General features: G+C 42.8%; 1 protein-coding gene across 1 annotated transcript in view; it reads left to right on the forward strand.

Moving 5' to 3' along the window:
• Positions 1–24,989, forward strand: part of LOC124775307 — a 314,651-nt gene that overhangs the window by 162,966 nt on the left and 126,696 nt on the right. Inside the window, exon 4 of the mRNA XM_047250143.1 lies at positions 20,523–20,663. Within this exon, the coding sequence (XP_047106099.1) occupies positions 20,523–20,663 (141 nt within the window). The remainder of the gene's footprint in view (positions 1–20,522; positions 20,664–24,989) is intronic.

Genomic DNA, 24,989 nt, shown 5'->3' on the forward strand with positions numbered 1-24,989 from the left:
ACAGTTATAGCCCTTTGTAGCCGCTATATTCATTTTGAATTTCCCTGCTTATGGCTTTAATTTTATTTAACAACACATGCTATGATGTTATTTTAGTTTGTCCGTGCCGATTAATAAGGAAACTGTTTTCTTCCATATGAATGGTGAACGAAAGAAAGTGGACACATCGTCTGAATTACGCCAGTTTGCTTCCAGTGTGTTCAGTTTTAGATCTCTGGTTTGGTAATGCGGAAACTAGTAGAATGGGTAAGGTCAAGTCACCAGATCTACTATCAGAAGACATAAGGGGAGCCACCAGCACACAAATGCCAACCCCTGTGGTTATTGGGGTCAGGTGAGATACCGTCGTTAGGTCAGTTTCAGTATTCAGAGAGCCATGATTAAAGGGAAATAAACTGACAGATACTCATAGGTCATCTTACAAAAACAGAGCGAAAAGTGAAATCAGCTTACTTCATCAGAAAATTGGGGGAGGGATGGTAAAAATTAAGTAAATGATTTGTTAACTTATTTGCAAGGTATTACTAGTTGGAGGGAAATTGTCTGTCTGGATGTCATATAACCACAGTGATAGAAAATCTTAATGTAAATGGTTATAAGTTAGCTGCTTATTCATGTAGACAGATTATGGATAAAGGAGAAGTTGTCACATTCATACGAAAGAATATAAATATAAAAACGTAGAAATAACAGAATGCTGTGTAGATCAAGATATAAAAACATACACTTTTGAACTATAGTTGTGATTGGTGCAGTATACAGGCCTCCACTGGGTAATTGAGAAATTTTCATGAAAAATTTTGATTTATTATTGTGCTCACTGTGTCAGACAGAAGGAACGGGTTATTAATTTGTGGTGATTTTAATGCAAATTTCTTGAAGGAATTGTGATGTAGAGGTGCTTTTAGCCACTTGTCACTTGGTATCAGTCATAAATTGGGGTACACTGAAAGAACCTACCCACAGATTGACTGTAAATCAATCAGCAGTCGGGGTTAAACCGGGCAGCGTTGCATCATGACAAGGGCAATTCTTTCCTCCACTGGGAGGCATAACAGCCGAAACAAAACGTCTACTTCAACTTTAGCGAGAACTTCAATCAACAGTGAAGAATTATCCAGCAATGCAAAAATTTTATTAGGTGACGTTTGTTTTAAAAAATTAGAGTTGACGTCCTTGCTGTGTAAGAAACTAAAAACTGAAGGAGTGAGTCTGGTCATAGAAAAGCCTCCTGAACAATATGGAAGTGCAGCGCTCGTGAGTCCAGGAGTCAGCGTTAAGTCTTCATGTCCGACACCCAGGGACAGCATAGAATTACTAACGCTAGAACTAAAGACCCGCACAATAACATTAATCTGCAAACTACCTAACGCTGACTTCAGTTTCGGCAGCTCCAAGGATTTCACCTCAAAGAGTATCAAATGCGTACTGGGAGATTTGAGTTCCAGGAGCACAGCGTTGGTTACTAAACTATAGACCAGAACGGGTGAGTAGTCAACCGAAGTGCCTGTCTGTTCGTTTCTTCACGTTCGATTCCTATTGCTGCCATCTTTTTTTTCATTTTATTTTCTTCCTCGCAATGTCAAACTATTAATTATAAAATTTAAATATATTTGAACAGTTCACTTTATATATTCAAAATTGATGTATTCAATTTGGTTGCGGTTACTACCCTTCTAAGTCAAAGGGCTGCCGATGGTGCTGAAAAAAGCGAGTATTCTTCTTCTTTTACATCTACATCTACATCTACATCTACATCTACATGATTACTCTGCAATTCACATTTAAGTGCTTGGCAGAGGGTTCATCGAACCACAATCATACTATCTCTCTACCATTCCACTCCCGAACAGCGCGCGGGAAAAACGAACACCTAAACCTTTCTGTTCGAGCTCTGATTTCTCTTATTTTATTTTGATGATCATTCCTACCTATGTAGGTTGGGCTCAACAAAATATTTTCGCATTCGGAAGAGAAAGTTGGTGACTGAAATTTCGTAAATAGATCTCGCCGCGACGAAAAACGTCTTTGCTTTAATGACTTCCATCCCAACTCGCGTATCATATCTGCCACACTCTCTCGCCTATTACGTGATAATACAAAACGAGCTGCCCTTTTTTGCACCCTTTCGATGTCCTCCATCAATCCCACCTGGTAAGGATCCCACACCGCGCAGCAATATTCTAACAGAGGACAAACGAGTGTAGTGTAAGCTGTCTCTTTAGTGGACTTGTTGCATCTTCTAAGTGTCGTGCCAATGAAACGCAACCTTTGGCTCGCCTTCCCCACAATATTATCTATGTGGTCTATCCAACTGAAGTTGTTCGTAATTTTAACACCCAGGTACTTAGTTGAATTGACAGCCTTGAGAATTGTGTTATTTATCGAGTAATCGAATTACAACGGATTTCTTTTGGAACTCATGTGGATCACCTCACACTTTTCGATATTTAGCGTCAACCGCCACCTGCCACACCATACAGCAATCTTTTCTAAATCGCTTTGCAACTGATACTGGCCTTCGGATGACCTTACTAGCCGGTAAATTACAGCATCATCTGCGAACAACCTAAGAGAACTGCTCAGATTGTCACCCAGGTCATTTATATAGATCAGGAACAGCAGAGGTCCCAGGACGCTTCCCTGGGAAACACCTGATATCACTTCAGTTTTACTCGATGATTTGCCGTCTATTACTACGAACTGCGACCTTCTTGACGGGAAATCACGAATCCAGTCGCACAACTGAGACGATACCCCATAGGCCCGCAGCTTGATTAGAAGTCGCTTGTGTCAAAAGCCTTCCGGAAATCCAGAAACACGGAATCAACTTGAGATCCCCTGTCGATAGCGGCCATTACTTCGTGCGAATAAAGAGCTAGCTGCGTTGCACAAGAGCGATGTTTTCTGAAACCATGCTGATTACGTATCAATAGATCTTTCCCTTCGAGGTGATTCATAATGTCTGAATACAGTATATGCTCCAAAACCCTACTGCAAACCGACGTCAATGATATAGGTCTGTAGTTCGATGGATTACTCCTACTACCCTTCTTAAACACTGGTGCGACCTGCGCAATTTTCCAATCTGTAGGTACAGATATTGGTGAGCGAGCGGTCGTATATGATTGCTAAGTAGGGAGCTATTGTATCAGCGTAATCTGAAAGGAACCTAATTGGTATACAATCTGGACCTGAAGACTCTCCTGTATCAAGCGATTTGAGTTGCTTCGCAACCCCTAAGGTATCTACTTCTAAGAAACTCATGCTAGCAGCTGTTCGTGTTTCAAATTCTGGAATATTCCATTCGTCTTCCCTGGTGAAGGAATTTCCGAAAACTGCGTTCAATAAAGTGGCACAAGTCGTCGGTAACTGTACCATCGGCACTGCGCAGCGAAGGTATTGACTGCGTCTTGCCGCTTCCGTACTTTACATACGACCGGAATTTCTTCGGATTTTGTACCAAATTTCGAGACAATGCTTCGTTGTGGAACCTATTAAAGGCATCTCGCATTGAAGTCCGTGCCAAATTTCGCACGTCTGTAAATTTTAACCAATCTTCGGGATTTCGCGTTCTTCTGAACTTCGCATGCTTTTTCCGTTGCCTCTGCAACAGCGTTCGGACCCGTTTCTTCTTCTGCTGCTGCTGCTGCTGCTGCATACCCACTAATGGATGTTTGTGACTAAATTTGCCCAGTCTTCTCTATCTCTTCCAGTATGGATCAAATCCCCTGCACTTCTTATTCATGTCGTCTGTCTGACGTTGCGGAGCCATGATATCCTCCTCCTATCAATTCCTCTCGTGCGTTCAGTGTTCCCCACGATTATCAGCTGAAGAAAGCGATACCTTTCATTTCGTATCAAATGACCTAAGTAAGCTGTTTTCTTACGTTTGATCGTGGTAGCAGTTCTGGGTCTCTTTTTAGTATTTTAAACACCTCTTTATTTGTTTTCCTTGCTGTCCACGGAATTTTAAGGACTCTTCGACATGACCACATCTCGAATGCTTCCAACTAGTTCATAGTGTTCACTTTTAGCATCCAACTTTCCACGCCATACGAAAGTACTGACCACACATAGGTCTTTATAAATCTATTTCTGAGATTAACATCAAAGTCAGTGCTTGTAAACCTTTTATTAAACTTCATGGTTGCGCTATGAGCCTTGTCTATTCTACACATGATTTCCATGTCAGAAGACCAATTTTCGCATAGCCACGTTTCCAAGTAGTTGAATCTGTTCTTCCGTTCTATATTGTTGATTGGTATGCAATGGTTATATATTTGATTTTAGCTTGAATTTTGTCTCTCTGGTGTTGATAATGAGGCCCATATTCCTCCTGTGTTCTACCACTGCTGTAAGAAGGTCTTGTAGGTCATTCATGTTATCAGCATTTTCTATTTCTAGTCTTTCATCTACAAAAGGGCTATTATTACTGTAATCCCGGACATTTTTCTTTTGCTAACCGTCCTGTGCTGTTTCTCCTTGGTCATTTTCTATATATGAGAAGGTTTTTTTTACGCTGTATACCAGCCGTTTTCTTTATCTTCTTATGTAAGTCAAGTCGCAGTGTATTTGCTGCAGTCGTTCCAACTCTTCACACTGTTGTTTCAGCCACTTATTTTTTGCTGCTCTGATCTCCTTTCTTATGACCTTCAGCGTGTTCCTATATTTTTCCGGCTTTCTTTCGTTTTTTTTATTTTTTCTTCTTTTTTAAAATAATGCCAAAATTTCTTCTGTCATACAATTCTTCTTTCGTGTTTTCTGCTTGTAACCTATTTCATTCTCTGCAACATCTGTCACAATTTTTTTTCCATTTCCTCCCACACACCGTTTATGTTTCTTCCCTCTTCTGCTTGCGGTTTGACTGCATCTGCAATTCTTTCCCTGGTTTTTGACGTTACCCTGTTTTTAATAACTTCATCTTTAAGTCTATCGTATTCTAGTTTTCACTGTTGTGTATACCACTTCTCATTTGTTATTTTTATTTTATTCCTGCTACTGCTAAGACATAGTCTGAGAGAACGCCGACTCCCGGACAGCGAGTATACGAGGAAATTTTGTATGAAAATGTTTCGTGAAAGGCCCTTTTCCAGTAGATCTTTGGAGGAGAAAGTAACATTTAAAGAGTTAGGTAGAAGCAAAGAATCTGACATGTGGTGCTACAGACGAATGTTATAAGTTGGTCGACTGATAAGGTAAGGAATGAGAAGGTTCTGCGCTGAATCGGAGAGGAAAGGAATATGTGGAAAGCACTGATATGAAGAAGGGATAGGATGATAGGATTTCTGTTAAGACATGGAATGACTTCCATGGTTCTAAAACGAGCTGTAGAGGGCAAAAGCTGTAGAGGAAGACAGGGTCTGGAATACAGTCAGCAAATAATTGAGGACGTAGGTTGCAAGTGCTACTCTGAGATGAAGAGGTTGGCACAGGAGAGGAAGTCGTGGCGAGCCGTATCAAACCAGTCAGAAGACTGACGACCCAGAAAAAAGTACACTCCTGGAAATGGAAAAAAGAACACATTGACACCGGTGTGTCAGACCCACCATACTTGCTCCGGACACTGCGAGAGGGCTGTACAAGCAATGATCACACGCACGGCACAGCGGACACACCAGGAACCGCGGTGTTGGCCGTCGAATGGCGCTAGCTGCGCAGCATTTGTGCACCACCGCCGTCAGTGTCAGCCAGTTTGCCGTGGCATACGGAGCTCCATCGCAGTCTTTAACACTGGTAGCATGCCGCGACAGCGTGGACGTGAACCGTATGTGCAGTTGACGGACTTTGAGCGAGGGCGTATACTGGGCATGCGGGAGGCCGGGCGGACGTACCGCCGAAATGCTCAACACGTGGGGCGTGAGGTCTCCACAGTACATCGATGTTGTCGCCAGTGGTCGGCGGAAGGTGCACGTGCCCGTCGACCTGGGACCGGACCGCAGCGACGCACGGATGCACGCCAAGACCGTAGGATCCTACGCAGTGCCGTAGGGGACCGCACCGCCACTTCCCAGCAAATTAGGGACACTGTTGCTCCTGGGGTATCGGCGAGGACCATTCGCAACCGTCTCCATGAAGCTGGGCTACGGTCCCGCACACCGCTAGGCCGTCTTCTGCTCACGCCCCAACATCGTGCAGCCCGCCTCCAGTGGTGTCGCGACAAGCGTGAATGGAGGGACGAATGGATACGTGTCGTCTTCAGCGATGAGAGTCGCTTCTGCCTTGGTGCCAATGATGGTCATATGCGTGTTTGGCGCCGTGCAGGTGAGCGCCACAATCAGGACTGCATACGACCGAGGCACACAGGGCCAACACCCGGCATCATGGTGTGGGGAGCGATCTCCTACACTGGCCGTACACCACTGGTGATCGTCGAGGGGACACTGAATAGTGCACGGTACATCCAAACCGTCATCGAACCCATCGTTCTACCATTCCTAGACCGGCAAGGGAACTTGCTGCTCCAACAGGACAATGCACGTCCGCATGTATCCCGTGCCACCCAACGTGCTCTAGAAGTTGTAAGTCAACTACCCTGGCCAGCAAGATCTCCGCATCTGTCCCCCATTGAGCATGTTTGGGACTGGATGAAGCGTCGTCTCACGCGGTCTGCACGTCCAGCACGAACGCTGGTCCAACTGAGGCGCCAGGTGGAAATGGCATGGCAAGCCGTTCCACAGGACTGCATCCAGCATCTCTACGATCGTCTCCATGGGAGAATAGCAGCCTGCATTGCTGCGAAAGGTGGATATACGCTGTACTAGTGCCGACATTGTGCATGCTCTGTTGCCTGTGTCTATGTGCCTGTGGTTCTGTCAGTGTGATCATGTGATGTATCTGACCCCAGGAATGTGTCAATAAAGTTTCCGCTTCCTGGGACAATGAATTCAAGGTGTTCTTATTTCAATTTCCAGGAGTGTAGATCTACTCCAAATGTAAATCTAACAACAGGACCTTGTGGAACGAGATTCAGCGATTCGGCTCAAACTCTGTGAGTAAAAGTAGGTAGACACCGCTTTATAGTTCGTAGAATATTAAGTTCCTAGAGTATTTCGTCTGAGTGGGCCGCAGCAAAAAGTAAAACGCTCTCTAAAGATTTACGAGTAGAGTACATGGGATTTTTGAGCAGGTAACCTGTCAGCTTTCTCAAGATGCTGTTTCTGCTGGAGATGTTGCCTTTCAAACCCATGCTGTGTTCTAAAACATAGGGTACGGTCCAGAGTAATTCCCTGGTATACTGGAGTGTCCGTTTTCTTTTAGCATACCTGTTTCTTAGGTAGAAAGCACATACTTGAAGTCTTTCCTGGATTGGGCTAGAGACGGTTCACATCATAATTCTCTCCCAAACCTTCGAGTGAATTGCTTATTTTGACTTCAGCTTCCTCAAACATCCTCTCTTGGGCCATCCTCACAAATAAATCGCCTTGCATTTGGAAGATATGGCTGATCATTCGTATATATGTTGTGGAGAACGCGTGCCAACATGCTGTCTTGAAGTAATCCGTTCTTCTGATTTCTCCATTGCACGTAACAGCGTGTTGGCGTAATGTTCAAGTTACACCGACTAGTAGTTTGTCGGCTCATGATTGGTTGCCACTGCTACCAACATTTTGTCTCTCAGGAAGTTAAATGATTAATTATAAAATTTAAATCAATAGAACCATTTCAATTTATATACGTAAAACTAATGTATACAGTTTAATTACAGTTACTACCACTGTAAGCCAAAAGTCTGTAGGCCACCACATTGAAGTACATTGGTAAAATCTTGCACGATCCGCCACTGCTCAGTTGGCCTACTTGAGATCCATTGAGATAAATACGAAAGAGGTCCTCTAGCTGAAGACATCATTCAAGCAGGTGAACAGCCGATGGTAACATTTCAGAAGAGAGGAGGGAAAAATGGCCAGATCTGCTAGTCGGCTCAGAACAGTAGAAGATGATGGAAGTTAATTAAAAATCTGTGCTATGGCCCTAGGAATTCAATTTAGTAACCCGTGGTCTAGGGGTAGCGTCTTTGATTCATAATCAAAACGTCTTCGGTACCGGGTTCGATCCCCGCCACTGCCTAAATTTTGATAAATAATCAGCATTGGCGGCCGAAGACTTTCGGCATAAGAACTCAGCCTCATTCTGCCAACGGCCTTGTCAAGAGGGCGGAGGAGCGGATAGAGGTTCAGGGGTGGGAAATTGCCCCTAAAGGCGGAAAAATGAGCAATGATCAACGACATGAGGATGCAGAAGGCAATGGAAACCACTGCATTAAAGACACGTAACGTGTATCCACAGGACATGTGGCCTGTAATTGAAGAAGTGTCATGATGATCTCTCCATTGGCAAAAGATTCCAGAATAGTCCCCCATTCGGATCTCCGGGAAGGGACTGCCAAGGGGGAGGTTACCATGAGAAAAAGATTGAATAATCAGCGAAAGGATAACGTTCTACGAGTCGGGGCATGGAATGTCAGAAGCTTGAACGTGGTAGGGAAACCATAAAATCTGAAAAGGGAAATGCAAAGGCTCAATATAGATATAGCAGGGCTCAGTGAAGTGAAGTGGAAGGAAGACAAGGATTTCTGGTCAGATGAGTATCGGGTAATATCAACAGCAGCAGAAAATGGTATAACAGGTGTAGGATTCGTTATGAATAGGAAGGTAGGACAGAGGGTGTGTTACTGTGAACAGTTCAGTGACCGGGTTGTTCTAATCAGAATCGACAGCAGACCAACACCGACAACGATAGTTCAGGTATACATGCCGACGTCGCAAGCTGAAGATGAACAGATAGAGAAAGTGTATGTGGATATTGAAAGGGTAATGCAATATGTAAAGGGGACGAAAATCTAATAGTCATGGGCGACTGGAATGCAGTTGTAGGGGAAGGAGTAGAAGAAAGGGTTACAGGAGAATATGGGCTTGGGACAAGGAATGAAAGAGGAGAAAGACTAATTGAGTTCTGTAACAAGTTTCAGCTAGTAATAGCGAATACCCTGTTCAAGAATCACAAGAGGAAGAGGTATACTTGGAAAAGGCCGGGAGATACGGGAAGATTTCAATTAGATTACATCATGGTCAGACAGAGATTCCGAAATCAGACACTGGATTGTAAGGCGTACCCAGGAGCAGATATAGACTCAGATCACAATATAGTAGTGATGAAGAGTAGGCTGAAGTTCAAGACATTAGTCAGGAAGAATGAATACGCAAAGAAGTGGGATACGGAAGTACTAAGGAGTGACGAGATACGTTTGAAGTTCTCTAACGCTATAGATACAGCAATAAGGAACAGCGCAGTAGGCAGTACTGTTGAAGAGTAATGGACATCTCTAAAAAGGGCCATCACAGAAGTTGGGAAGGAAAACATAGGTACAAAGAAGGTAGCTGCGAAGAAACCATGGGTAACAGAAGAAATACTTCAGTTGATTGATGAAAAGAGGAAGTACAAACATGTTCCGGGAAAATCAGGAATACAGAAATACAAGTCGCTGAGGAATGAAATAAATAGGAAGTGCAGGGAAGCTAAGACGAAATGGCTGCAGGAAAAATGTGAAGACATCGAAAAAGATATGATTGTCGGAAGGACAGACTCAGCATACAGGAAAGTCAAAACAACCTTTGGTGACATTAAAAGCAACGGTGGTAACATTAAGAGTGCAACGGGAATTCCACTGTTAAATGCAGAGGAGAGAGCAGATAGGTGGAAAGAATACATTGAAAGCCTCTATGAGATGAAGATTTGTCTGATGTGATAGAAGAAGAAACAGGAGTCGATTTAGAAGAGATAGGGGATCCAGTATTAGAATCGGAATTTAAAAGAGCTTTGGAGGACTTACGGTCAAATAAGGCAGAAGGGATAGATAACATTCCATCAGAATTTCTAAAATCATTGGGGGGAAGTGGCAACAAAACGATTATTCACGTTGGTGTGTAGAATATATGAGTCTGGCGATATACCATCTGACTTTCGGAAAAGCATCATCCACACAATTCCGAAGACGGCAAGAGCTGACAAGTGCGAGAATTATCGCACAATCAGCTTAACACCTCATGCATCGAAGCTGCTTGCAAGAATAATATACAGAAGAATGGAAAAGAAAATTGAGAATGCGCTAGGTGACGATCAGTGGCTTTAGGAAAAGTAAAGGGACAAGAGAGGCAATTCTGACGTTATCGCTACTAATGGAAGCAAGGCTAAAGAAAAATCAAGAGACTTTCATAGGATTTGTCGATCTGGAAAAAGCGTTCGACAATATAAAATGGTGCAAGCTGTTCGAGATTCTGAAAAAAGTAGGGGTAAGCTATAGGGAGAGACGGGTCATAGACAATATGTACAACAACCAAGAGGGAATAATAAGAGTGGACGATCAAGAACGAAGTGCTCGTATTAAGAAGGGTGTAAGACAAGGCTGTAGCCTTTCGTCCCTACTCTTCAATCTGTACGTCGAGGAAGCAATGATGGAAATAAAAGAAAGGTTCAGGAATGGAATTAAAATACAAGGTGAAAGGATATCAATGATACGATTCGCTGATGACATTGCTATCCTGAGTGAAAGTGAAGAAGAATTAAATGATCTGCTGAACGGAATGAACAGTCTAATGAGTACACAGTATGATTTGAGAGTAAATCGGAGAAAGACGAAGGTAATGAGAAGTAGTAGAAATGAGAACAGCGAGAAACTTAACATCAGGATTGATGGTCACGAAGTCAATGAAGTTAAGGAATTATGCTACCTAGGCAGTAAAATAACCAATGACGGACGGAGCAAGGAGGACATCAAAAGCAGACTCGCTATGGCAAAAAAGGCATTTCTGGCCAAGAGAGGTCTACTAATATCAAATACCGGCCTTAATTTGAGGAAGAAATTTCTGAGGATGTACGTCTGGAGTACAGCATTGTATGGTAGTGAAACATGGACTGTGGGAAAACCGGAACAGAAGAGAATCGAAGCATTTGAGATGTGGTGCTATAGACGAATGTTGAAAATTAGGTGGACTGATAAGGTAAGGAATGAGGAGGTTCTACGCAGAATCGGGGAGGAAAGGAATATGTGGAAAACACTGATAAGGAAAAGGGACAGGATGATAGGACATCTGCTAAGACATGAGGGAATGACTTCCATGGTACTAGAGGGAGCTGTAGAGTGCAAAAACTGTAGAGGAAGACAGAGATTGGAATACGTCAAGCAAATAATTGAGGACGTAGGTTGCAAGTGCTACTCTGAGATGAAGAGGTTAGCACAAGAAAGGAATTCGTGGCGGGCCGCATCAAACCAGTCAGTAGACTGATGACCAAAAAAAAAAAAAAAAAAACGCCAAATGAAATAGATCACCAAACACTTACGAACTGTAAAATAAGGAAGAAATTACAAATTAAGAAATTATCACGATACCCTGAGAAAAATAGCTTTTTTGGCTTGTCTTTACAAGAACAGAGGTGATATGGGCCATAAAACAAATGAAAAGTTACAGAGCTGTAAGCCGAAATGATGTAAGAACAGAGCAGCCGAAGAATTTCGGAACAAAAGCTCTGAAGTGGTTGATTTCGTTAATGAATGAATGAGTTGAATCCCTTCCGAATACCCAAGCTGTGTAGAAAAGCACATGTAGCTACTCTCAAGCAAGGGAAAAAACCAAAAGAATGAAATTTTCGTTTGATCACGTTTTTGTGTCACCTATATAATACCTGAGAGAATGATACTGACTAGGATTTCATCAAGCATACCGACAATCCTTCTTTCCACGGACAATACGAGACTGGAATAGAAGGGAGAACCGATAGAGGTGCTCAGGGTACCCTCCGCCACACACCGTCAGGTGGCTTGCGGAGTATGGATGTAGATGTAGATGTAGAAGTGTGAACGAACCATTTCAGAGCCTGCTGGCTTTAGACCAGGAAAGTCATGCTCTAGCCAGGTCCTTAAGCTTACCCAACACGTCGAAGATGCAGCTTTTATAGACCTCAGTGCTGCTTACGACACAGTGAATCAGAAAAACCTTATCCAAAAGCTGTACGTGACAGCGAGAGATTTCAGGCTGACAAAGGAAATCACAGGTAAGCTCCAAAGCAGCAGCTTCTATGTAACGCTGCAAGATGTGAAGAGTCAATGGAGAAATCAAAAGAACGGATTACTTTAAGACAGCGTGTTGTCGCGGGTTTTCCACAACATATGTACGAATGATCAGCCATATCTTCCAAATGCAAGGCGATTTAACTGTGAGGATGGGCCCAAGAGAGGGTGTTTGAGGAAGCTGAAGTCAAAATAAGCAATGCACTCGAAGGTTTGGGAGAGAATTATGATGTGAACCGTCTCTAGCTCAATCCGGGAAAGACTTCAAGTATGTGCTTTCTGCCTAAGAAACAGATATGCTAAAAGAAAACGGACACTCGAGTATACTAGAGAATTACTCTGGATCTCACCCTATGTTTTAGAATACAGCATGGGTTTGAAAGGCAACATCTCCAGCAGAAACAGCATCTTGAGAAAGCTGACAGGTTATCTGTGGGGCTCAAATCTGCAGCTTCTACGGCCACGTGTGCTGGACACTTGTTTTCCTGTGGAAGAGTGTGGAGCGCATCAGGCCCACACCAGGCATGCAGACGTGGCCTTAGACGAGTCACTTGGTTTAGTTACTGAGTGCCTTAGACCAAACACAGTCCCGAAGATCTAACCTTTCGCTGGAGTCGCCCCTCCTCCCATAAGACGCACAATGGCGGGAGAAATTGAACAGGAAAAGAAGACAGAGAACCCAAAGCACTTGATATACAATTATACAGCTGCCGCACGTCTATTTAAGTCCAGGAAAGTTTTTTTGCCCCAGACATTACCATTAAACGCCAAACCAGACGTAGGCGCCATTTCCTGCAGCAGCAAAGTGATCCTAAGCCAGAGGGCTTTACTCCAAAGGAAAAATTGTGTCGTTACCACCTACTGTACATCACTTGGAGAACGCTTAACAGATTAAAGACAGAAGTCTGAAGGAGCAGAACAAATTTAGTCTCGTGATGATGTGAGGAGGACGTTACGTGCAGCTGCAGAGCAGTCCGGACACCAAATCACCTACCAGTATGCCAAGACATGGACGAGTCCTGTGCTCTGGAAGATATTTTAAATGAGACCATAAAGGACATAAAGGTTGTAGAAGTCTGCAGAGAAAAAGTGAGGTGTTTCTCCCTGACACGGAAAGTAAGTAAAGTCATAAATTTCCTTACCCGAGCTGCTGAAGATAGCAGACAATTTATTCAATTAACAATCACGCAAAGTTGCAGGTAAAAATCTAGGGGTGTGCACATCTTGTCTTATATTGAGAGATCAAATAATAAAATCAATATGGAATATTACTGAAAGGGATACGGGAAAAGAAGTCATAGAACGTGACATAATTTATTATTTCTGTTAAAATGAATGGGAGTGTTGCATAAGACAGTTCACGAGTAGCAGAGATTTTCCGTGCTTTCTTTTTTAAAAAGAGATGAGAGAACTGGTGTAAATAGTTCAGAAGAAAAAGCAAGACAGTACACTGAAAAAGCAGTGTAGAGAAAATTTAGTGCATTCAAAACTAATCTCACATTCCCATCTAAAATAAGTAAGATCATCATGGCTTTGAAAAGTAAAACTTCATATGGGATGGATAATATCTCAAAGAAGAAACTGAAAACTTGTGTACCTATAATATGTAATGTTCTTGGTCAGTTATCTAATGCGTCATTAACCCAGCGTGTTTTCCCAGAAATTGTGAAATATGACATTGTCAGGGCTCCCTATAAAAAGAGTGACTCCAGAGATGCCAACAGCTTGCCCATTGTCACTCCAAAAATTTTTGAAAATGTAATGCACTCAAGTGGTGCACAAACCTGTATAGTAATGAGATACTTAGTAAATCACACCGGTATTTCAAAAGAGACATTCTACTAAATCGACTATTTCTACATTTAGTGAACATGTAATAAAATACTTAAATGATAAAATGTCACGAATCTGGATCTACTGTGACTTTTCGAGGGCATCTGATTGTGTGAATCAGTGTATTGTCTTAGAGAAGTTAAAAAAATGTGTGTGAAATCTTGTGGGACTTAACTGCTAAGGTCATCAGTCCCTAAGCTTACACACTATTTAACCTAAATTATCCCAAGGACAAACACACACACACCCATGCCCGAGGGAGGACTCGAACCTCCGCCGGGACCAGCCGCACAGTCCGTAACTGCAGCGCCTCAGACCGCTCAGCTTTGGAATACATATTTCATAAAACGCCTGCTTTGGTTCTGATTTGAGAAACAGAATTCAGAAAGTTACCCTAGACTGTTGGAATAATACAAAGAGGGATGTCACGTCTACATCTACATATACATACATACTCCGCAATCCACCATAAGGTGCGTGGTGGAGGGTACCTCGTACCACAACTAGCATCTTCTCTCCCTGTTCCACTCCCAAACAGAACGAGGGAAAAATGACTGCCTATATGCCTCTGTACGAGCCCTAATCTCTCTTATCTTTGTGGTCTTTCCGCGAAATGTAAGTTGGCGGCAGTAAAATTGTAATGCAATAAGCCTCAAATACTGGTTCTCTAAATTTCCTCAGTAGCGATTCACGAAATGAACGCCTCCTTTCCTCTAGAGACTCCCACCCGAGTTCCTAAAGCATTTCCGTAACACTAGCGTGATGATCAAACCTACCAGTAACAAATCTAGCAGCCCGCCTCTGAATTGCTTCTATGTCCTCCCTCAATCCGACCTGATACAGATCCCAAACGCTCGAGCAGTACTCAAGAATAGGTCGTATTAGTGTTTTATAAGCGGTCTCCTTTACAGATGAACCACATCTTCCCAAAATTCTACCAATGAACCGAAGACGACTATCCGTCTTCCCCACAACTGCCATTACATACTTGTCCCACTTCATATCGCTCTGCAATGTTACGCCCAAATATTTAATCGACGTGACTGCGTCAACCGCTACACTACTAACGGAGTATTCAGACATTACAGGATTCTTTTTCCTATTCATCTGTATTAATTTACATGTATCTATATTTAGAGTTAGCTGCCATTCTTTACACCAATCACAAATCCTGTCCAAGTCATCTTGAATCCTCCTACAGTTACTCAAGGACGACACCTTCCCGTACACCACAGCATCATCAGCAAACAGCCGCACATTGCTATCCACCCTATCCAAAAGATCATTTATGTAGATAGAAAACAACAGCGGACCTACCACACTTCCCGGGGGCACTCCAGATGATACCCTCACCTCCGATGAACACTCACCATCGAGAACAACGTACTGGGTTCTATTTCTTAAGAAGTCATTTGCATTGGGAGAAATTACAATAGGTTTGCCACAGGGTTCGATCATTGGCCCACTTCTGTATTTGCTTTATGTTAATGTTCTACCATTTTATTTTAATCAGGAGGCAGAATTAGTTCTGTTTGCAGAAGATACAAGCATTGTGTCGAAGCCAAGCAAAGAAGTATCAACAGAGAAAACAGTAAATGATGATTCTGTGAAAGTTACAGGAGGATTTTGGATAATTGGGCTAGCTTAAAACAATGATAAAATGCAGTTCACCCAATATCATACTATCAGAAATATCCCATAATTTTTTAACCTAGCATGCCAACAAGAAATAATAAACAAGATAACCTATTGTAAGTTCTTAGGTGTACATGCTGCTGAAAATTTATAATGGAAAAAATACACAGTAGACCTGCTAAAACGTTTATGTTCCACTACTTTTGCCATAAGAATAATTGCCAGTTGTGAGGATATAGGATAACATATTTAGCATATTGTCATTCACTGTACTTTATTGGATAATCTTTTGAATCAACTACTCACTTAGGGAAAGAGAATTCATTGCACAAAAGACAGTAATCAGAATTATGTGTGGAGTTCACACATGTACATCTTGCAGGTGTCTCTCTAAGCAACTGGGAATTTGAAACACAGCCTCATAGTCATTCATACATTGAGGAAATTTGTGATCAACAATCTATCTGGATTTGAGAGCAACAAAGTTATTCACAAGTACAACATTAGTACGAAAAATGATTTTCGTTACGCTTTGATGAATTAATCTTTGGTTCAGATAAGGGCAAAATATGATGTATAAATCCTTTGATAATCTAGCCATGGAAATAAAATTTCTGACAGATGGTAGAAGTGTTTTCAAAAGTCGATTAAAGATGTTTCTCATTAACAGCTCCTTCTCTACCATTGAGCAGTTGTTGAGTAGCGGTAGTTTGTCATATTTAAAGAAAGAAAACGTCGTAAATGCCCAACATATAGCCATGTTTTTGTTATTGTTGTTTCTGTTGTGGTCTTGAGTCCGAAGGCTGGTTTGATGCCATTATCCATACCATTCTATCTTGTGCAGGCCTCTTCATCTCCGAGGAACTACTGCTACCTACATCCTTCTGAATCTGCTTACTGTATTCCTCTCTTGGCCTCCCTCTACAGTCTTTACCCTCCACGTTTCCCTCCAGTACTAAATTGGTGACCCCTTGAAGCCTCAGAACGTGTCCTACCAACCGATCCCTTCCTCTAGTGAAGTTGTGCCACAAATTCCTCTTCTTCCCGATTCTATTCAGTACCTCCTCATTAGTTATGTGATCTACCCATCTAATCTTCAGCATTCTTCTGTAGCACCAGGTTTCAAAGGCTTCTATTCTCTTCTAGTCTAAATTGTTTGTTGTCCACGTTTGACTTCCATACATGGTTGCACTCCATACAAATACTTCCAGAAAGGTTTTGCTGACACGTAAATCTGTACTCGATGTTAACAAATCTCTCTTTTTCAGAAACGATTTCCTTGGCGTCGCTAGTCTACATTTATATCATCTCTAGTTCGACCATCATCAGTTATTTTGCTGAACAAATAACAAAACTCATCTACAACTTTAAGTGTCTCGTTTCCTAATCTAATTCCCTCAGCATCACCTCATTTAATTCGACTACATTCCATTAACCTCGTTTTGCTTTTGTTGATGTTCATCTTATATCCTCCTTTCGAGACAATGCCCATTCCGTTCAACTGCTCTTCCAAGTCCTTTTGCTGTCTATGACAGAATTACAATGTCATCGGCAAACCTCAAGGTTTTTATACCTACTCCAAATTTTTCTTTTGTTTCCTTTACTGCTTGCTCAATGTACAGACTGAATAACATCGAAGACAGGCTACAACTCTGTCTCACTCCCTTCTCAACTACAGCTTCCGTTTCGTGCCCCTCGACTCTTATATCTGCCATCTGGTTTCTGTAAAAACTTTAAATAGACTTTCGCTCCCTGTATTTCACCCTGCCACCTTTACAATTTGAAAGAGAGCATTCCAATGAACATTGTCAAAAGATTCCTCTAAGTTTAAAAATGAATAAACGTACTGTTTGCCTTTGCTTAACTTATCTCCTAAGATAAGGCGTAGGGTGCATATGGCCTCGCATGTTTACATTTCTCCGGAATCCAAACTGATCTTCCCCGAGACCGGCTTCTACCAGTTTTTCCAATCTTGTGTAAAGGATTCGTGAAAGTATTTCGCAGCCGAGACTTATTAAGCTGATAGTTCGATAATTTTCATACCTGTCGACACCTGCTTTCTTTGGAATTGGAATTATTGTATCCCTGTTGAAGCAGAGGCTATGTTACCTGTCTCGTTGATCTTGCACACGAGATGGAAGAGTTTTGTCATGGCTCGCTCTCTCAAGGCTATCAGTAGTTCTGACAGAGTGGCGTCTGCTCCAGGGGATTTGTCTCTTCTTAGGTCTTTCAGTCCTCTGTCAAATTCTTCCTGCAGTACCGTGTCTCCCATCTGATCTTCAACTGCATCTTAGTCCCTTGCCTTCAAAATTAACCTTGAAGCTACATAAATATGATTTTTTCTTTATTTTCCTTTGGTTGTTTGTAGGTGTTCTGTGTTAGTTCTGTTGACGCTATCCACATCATAACGTTTATCATAAATGTGATCTGTGGAACAAGTAAGTGACTAACCAACTAACTTGGAAAAGGGCACAGGTCATCCCCGTTTTCAAGAAGGGACGTCGAACAGATGTGCAGAACTGTAGACCTATATCTCTAACGTCGATCAGTTGTAGAATTTTGAAACACGTATTACGTTCGAGTATAATGACTTTTCTGGAGATTATATATCTACTCTGTAGGAATCAGCATGGGTTTCGAAAAAGACGATCGCGTGAAACCCAGCTCGCGCTATTCGTCAACGAGACTCAGAGGGCCATAGACACGGGTTCCCAGGTAGATGCCGTGTTTCTTGACTTCATCAAGGCGTTTGATACAGTTCCTCACAGTCGTTTAATGAACAAAGTAAGAGCATATGGACTACCAGACGGATTGTGTGATTGGATTGAAGAGTTCCTAGATAACAGAACGCAGCATGTCATTCTCAATGGAGAGAAGTCTTCCGAAGTAAGAGTGATTTCAGGTGTGCGGTAGGGGAGTGTCGTAGGACCGTTGCCATTCACAATATATACAAATGACCTTGTGGATAACATCGGAAGTTCACTGAAGGTTTTTGCGGATGATGCTGTAGTATATCGAGAGGTTATAACAATGGAAAAATGTACTGAAATGCAGGAGGATCTGCAACGAATTGACGCATGGTGCAGGGAATGGCAATTGAATCTCAATGTAGACAAATGTAATGTTCTGCGAATAGATAGAACGAAAGATCCTTTATCATTTAGCTACAATATAGCAGGTCAGCAACTGGAAGCAGTTACTTCCATAAATTATCTGGGAGTAGACATTAGGAGTGATTTAAAATGGAATGATCAAATAAAATTAATCGTCAGTAAAGTAGATGCCAGACCATGATTCATTGGAAGAATCCTAAGGAAATGCAGTCCGAAAACGAAGGAAGTAGGTTACAGCACACTTGTTCGCCCACTGCTTGAATACTGCTCACCGGTGTGGGATCTGTACCAGATAGGATTGATAGAAGAGAAGATCCAACGGAGAGTAGCATGCTTCGTTACAGGATCATTTAGTAATCGCGAAAGCGTTACGGAGATGATAGATAAACTCCAGTGGAAGACTCTGCAGGAGAGATGCTCAGTAGCTCAGTACAGGCTTTTGTTGAAGTTTCGAGAACATACCTTCACCGAGGAGTCAAGCAGTATATTGCTCCCTCCTACGTACATCTCGTGAAGAGATCATGAGGATAAAATCAGAGAGATTAGAGGCCACACAGAGGCAACCGACAATCTTTCTTTGCACGAAGAATACGAGACTCGAATGGAAGGGAGAACCGATAGAGGTACTCAACGTACCCTCCGCCACACACCGTCAGGTGGCTTGCGGAGTATGGATGTAGATGTAGAACTATATTTCCTGAATGAAAGAGACTATAGTTCAATTCTTTTATCTTGGCGGTTCGCGCATGCCCGCCCAGCGAGGGAGATTGCTGCGTTGCCAGTTGTACACGCCAAAAGAAGCAGCGTCATAGTATAGTTCGCCAAACTTACGTTTAGGAGGGAGCGCGCAGTTTATGAAGTAAAGCCACCACGGCCGCATTAACCCTTTCGATGCTACAGAGACGTGCTCCCCGAATTCCGCGATGTGCGCGATTTTGTCATCATTGCACTGCTCGCCTGTGCAGACACATGGTGTTTCGACTGCTTTGACACACTATCATTCGATTTCACAAAAACTATTTGGCTCAAAAATTTGATTTTTACACAACATCTTGGCTGATACCTTCCCCCCCATAAATGACTTAATTTTGTTTCGATGTTCAATGCAGTTATTATGCAGCATTAGATGTAGTAAACCATTGCACGAAATTTTGAAAAGTTTGCAGAGGTAAAAGTCCATAGCGTATACTTTCCGTATGGTCGATTTTAGTTGCCGCTAGAAATTTCAAAAAATTACATTCAAACGAATAAAATTCATGAAGTAAGACACTTCGATATTTTTTTTAAATAAAAAAATATTAAGCACCAAACAAGGTTTGAACTCAGAAACTTTGGCTTAGCAGCCATACACTTTAATCATTATGCTAACGCAGCTCTTCGTTGAATAGGTTTCCCAGAGGACTTTAAAATTGCACGCAAAATACCGACAAACACTGTTGGTATGACTATGAATTACTCACTTTTCGTCGAAGTACAATAGGAAATAAACAATTACCGCTGTTCTTTATTACGAAAAAGCGGTTAGTGAGAATTAGGAGGTTTATTGCTTGTTTGCTTTAATTAATTAATAGAAAATGAAGCAATTGGTATAAAGAATGCTTTTTCCAAACATTCTATAAAAGAAAGTCTGCTATCAAGACATTGCTTTTGTTCAATTACTTTATTTATGACTGAACGTTTATAAAATTGAAGAGACTCGTCAGTGCTCTACACTGCAGTCGAGCTCTGGCAACCTCGTTCTCTGTTCATTGGCTGACTGTGTTTTGTGACGTCAGATGCGCAGAACGAACCTAAACTCGGCCGCCGTCGTAAATGACGCGCACTTTAACAGAAACTGAGAACGTCGCGTGAACGGCGGCTTTCTTGCTTCGCAGAGTGCGCTGCCTTGGACCTGCGTGGCGAGAGCTGGGCGCGCCGCCTGGGCGCCGTGCGCATGCGGCCCTACGTCTGGACGGACGACGAGGGCACGCCCGTCACCGCCTTCAACGTCAGCTTCCTGGACGTGCGCTGGAGCCGTGAGTACGCCAAGGCGCCGCGCCGCTTATACACGGCGGCCCTCCTCAAAGCCTCTCTGCGCGCTGACCGTACTCTTTACTAAGCAGCATGAGGGGTGAGAGTTGGAGATACTAGCTGCAACCAACATGTCACACTCACCGAAGAACCGGTGTCTGCCGAGAGGTCACAAGCTGCGAACCTACCGAGAGTTCAGCCACGAGGTTCTGTGGCAGCTCCTGATGCGGGGTTCGAAGTAATATCAGTGGAGTGAATCTGAACTGCTGACGCGTTTCTCACATAGAGTGTGCAAATATCCTCTCCGAACAAGGAAAACTCCCATTACACCCCTCTCAGATTTAGCGGCCCACTGGATAGACCGTCAAAAACTGAACACAGGTTAGCATTAAAACAGGAAGGTGTACTGAACTGTGAAAAATGAAGCAAAGTAGAAACAGCAAACGGCCCAAGCGCCAGATATACAACATCTCCACAGCAATAGCTAGGTTCATACCGCATAAGTTAATAAGACACGGGACTCTTCCACCATGGTACACAAAACGCGTCAGAACACTATTGCAGAAGCAACGAAAAAAGCACGCCAAGTTCAGAAGAACGCAAAATCCCCAAGACTGGCTAAGTTTCACGGAAGATCGAAATTTAGTGCGGACGTCAATGCGAGATGCTTTTAATAGTTTCCACAATGAAACGTTGTCTCAAAATACGGTAGAAAACCGAAAGACATTCTGGTCGTATGTGAAGTACACCAGTGGCAAAAAAGAGTCAATTGAAACGTCCCCTTAGAAAAATTAATGAATCATTGACTCAGTCAGTAGCGAGCCAGTGGGTGTGTTGGACCTTCCATCGAGCTACGGGCCCCCTTGAAGATGTCTCCCGCAGTCGGATACGAAACGTTGGGAATTGACACGGAATTCATCAACCGACCACGGCATAACAGCCCGGATAATTATAATGGACATTTCGCTCTTTACCTATTCTGATCAACACTAAACTGACACACAATATTTTTGGCGCAACGCAATCTGACTTTCAAAAATCCCTACAAAAGAATGACCCGTGGTCGTGCGGTAGCGTTCTCGCTTCCCGCGGCCGGGTTCCCGGGTTCGATTCCCGGCGGGGTCAGGGATTTTCTCTGCCTCGTGATGACTGGGTATTGTGTGATGTCCTTAGGTTAGTTAATGGACTGATGACCATAGATGTTAAGTCCCATAGTGCTCAGAGCCATTTGAACCATTTTTGAACTAACATTAACCTATATCTTTCACGAATCGCTTACCTCACAAAAACTTCGTTACTCGAACTACTGCAATACAGCGAGCGCCACTACTGCCAGCTAAATAAAAGATTCTAACTACTGAAGGCACTAACTACTCATAGGCATAGTTAGTAAATGAAAGATTTTGATAGAGAACAAACAATGTATTTACCTTAATAATGTTCCAAAGTCATCATATATATATATATCAGTTCATGATATCCAATATTACAAATTTACTCTTTCAGATGGACACACGTCCAGATCGTCCGCTCTCAAAATTCTGCCATCTCTCTCCCCACATCCACCACTGCTGGCGGCTCACCTCCAACTGCGCAACGCTACGCGTTGTTCTCATCCAACTGCCCAATACTACAATGGCGAATATTCCAACAATGCCAACCAGCCACAGACTGCACACAGCACAGCCAGTGATCTTCATACAGAGCGCTACGTGACGTTGCCAACATAAAAACCTAAGCAGCCTACTTACGCAATACCGTCACTGCGCGACAGCGATGGAAATGTTACCGATGATGGTGCCATTAAAGTGGAGTTACTAAATACAGTTTTCCGCAATTCCTTCACTAAAGAAGACGAAGTAAATATTCCAGAATTCGAAACCAGAACAGCTGTTAACATGAATGACATAAAAGTAGATATCTTAGGTGTTGAGAAACAACTCAGATCACTTCAGAAAGGCAAGTCTTCTGGTCCAGATGGTATACCAATCAGTTCCCTTTCAGAGTATGTAGACACAACAGCGCCTTTCTTAGCAATCATATACAACCGCTCACTTGACGAGAGGTCTGTTCCTAAAGACTGGAAAGTAGCACAGGTCACACCAATATTCAAGAAAGGAAATAGGAGTAACCCATTGAATTACAGACCCATATCACTAACCTCAATTTGCAGTAGTATTTTGGAGCATATACTGTACTCGAACATTATGAATCACCCTGAAGAAAATGACTTGTTGATACATAACCAACACGGATTCAGAAAATATCGTTCTTGTGCAACACAGCTAACTCTTTATTCCCATCAAGTAATGAGTGCTGTCGACAAGGAATCTCAAATCGATTCCATATTCCTAGATTTCCAGAAGGCTTTTGATACCGTTCCTCACAAGTGACTATTAATCAAATTGCGTACATATGGAGTATCGTCTCAGTTGCGTGAATGTATTCGTGATTTCCTCTCAGAGAGGTCATAGTTCGTAGTGATGGACGGTAAATCATCGACTAGAACAGAAGTGATATCTGGCGTTCCGCGAGGTAATGTCATAGGCCCTCTGCTGTTCCTGATTTACATAAATGATCTAGGTGATAATCTGAGCAGCCCTCTTAGATTGTTTGCAAATGATGCTGTAATTTACCGTCTAGTAAAATCATCAGACCAGCAATTCCAATTACAAAATTATCTAGAGAGAATTTCTGTATGGTGCGAAAAGTGGAAATTGGCACTAAACAAAGAAAAGTGCGAGGTCATCCACATGGGTACAAAAAGAAATCCGATAAATTTTGGGTATACGAAAAATCGCACAAATATAAGGGCTGTCAATTCTACTAAATACCTGGGAATTACAATTACGAGCAACTTAAATTGGAAAGACCTCATAGATAATATTGTGGGGAAGGCGAAACAAAGACCACGCTTTGTTGGCAGAACACTTTGAAGGTGCGACAAACCCACTAAAGAGACAGCCTACATTACACTTGTCCTTCCTCTGCTGGAATATTGCTGCGCGGTATGGGATCCTTACCAGGTAGGATTGACGGAGGACATCGAAAAAGTGCAAAGAAGGGCAGCTCGTTTCATGTTATTGCGCAGTAGGGGTGAGAGTGTCACTGATAGGCGGTTTTATTTGCGGCGAGATCTATTTACGAAATTTCAATCATCAACTTTCACTTCCGAATGCGAAAATATTTTGTTGACACCCACCTACGTAGGGAGAAATGATCATCATAATAAAATAAGAGAAATCAGAACTCGAACGGAAAGATTCAGGTGTTCCTTTTTCCCACGCACCATTCGAGAGTGGAATGGTAGAGAAGCAGTATGAAAATGGTTCGACGAACCCTCTGCCAGGCATTTAAGTTTGAATTGCAGAATAACCATGTAGATGCAGATGTAGATCTAGCGATTGTGAATAGCTAAGGCGTCGTGGTTGTGTGGGCATGGTGTTTGACAGCGAAGGGCGGTGATCCACGCTCGAACCTCCCAAGTGCCCGACTTTTTTTTTCACAAAATTTTAAATTTTTAACTGACGTCTCTTATCTCTGTATTGAAATTTGTGTCTGTGTCGTGGTGTAACGTTCGCTTGCAACTGCGAGGTGTAACGAAGGGACCTCCTGGCAAACGTACAGGGTGAAAATCATTGAACTGTATGAAATAAATCTGTCGTAACTTCTGAACGGTTTGCGTTAGGACATTCAAACTGCACGATTGGCCGCGGGGTGTGATGAGAATTAGTACGCTCATGCATGGTTTTGGTATAGCGAGGAAGCCCACTTTCATTTGGATGGGCTCGTCAATAAGCAAAACTGTAGGATTTGGGGCACTGAGCATGCACATTTAGCAATCGAGAAGTCTCTCCTCCCTCAACGGGTGACTGCGTGGTGTGCAAAATCCAGTAACGGAACAATCGGTGCGATATTCCTTGATGGCACGGTGACTACCGAACGGTGCGTAAAGATGATTTCATTCCCATTATCCAAAGTGACCCTTATTTCGACAAGATGTGGTTCATTCAAGGCGGAGCTCGACCCCATAGCCGCGCGGGATTAGCCGAGCGGTCTTGGCGCTGCAGTCATGGACTGTGCGGCTGGTCCCGGCGGAGGTTCGAGTCCCCCCCTCGGGCCTGGGTATTTGTGTTTGTCCTTAGGATAATTTAGGTTAAGTAATGTGTAAGCTTAGGGAATGCTGACCTTAGCAGTTAAGTCACATATGATTTCACACATTTCGACCCCATCGAAGCAGGAGAGTGTTCGATCTCCTGGAGGAGCACTTTCGGGACCACATTTTTTGTGTGGGGTTCCCAGAGGTCACTGGCATGGGTCTCGATTGGACG

This window comes from Schistocerca piceifrons, chromosome 2 (genome assembly GCF_021461385.2).
Source record: "Schistocerca piceifrons isolate TAMUIC-IGC-003096 chromosome 2, iqSchPice1.1, whole genome shotgun sequence".
Taxonomy (NCBI): Eukaryota; Metazoa; Arthropoda; class Insecta; order Orthoptera; family Acrididae; genus Schistocerca; species Schistocerca piceifrons.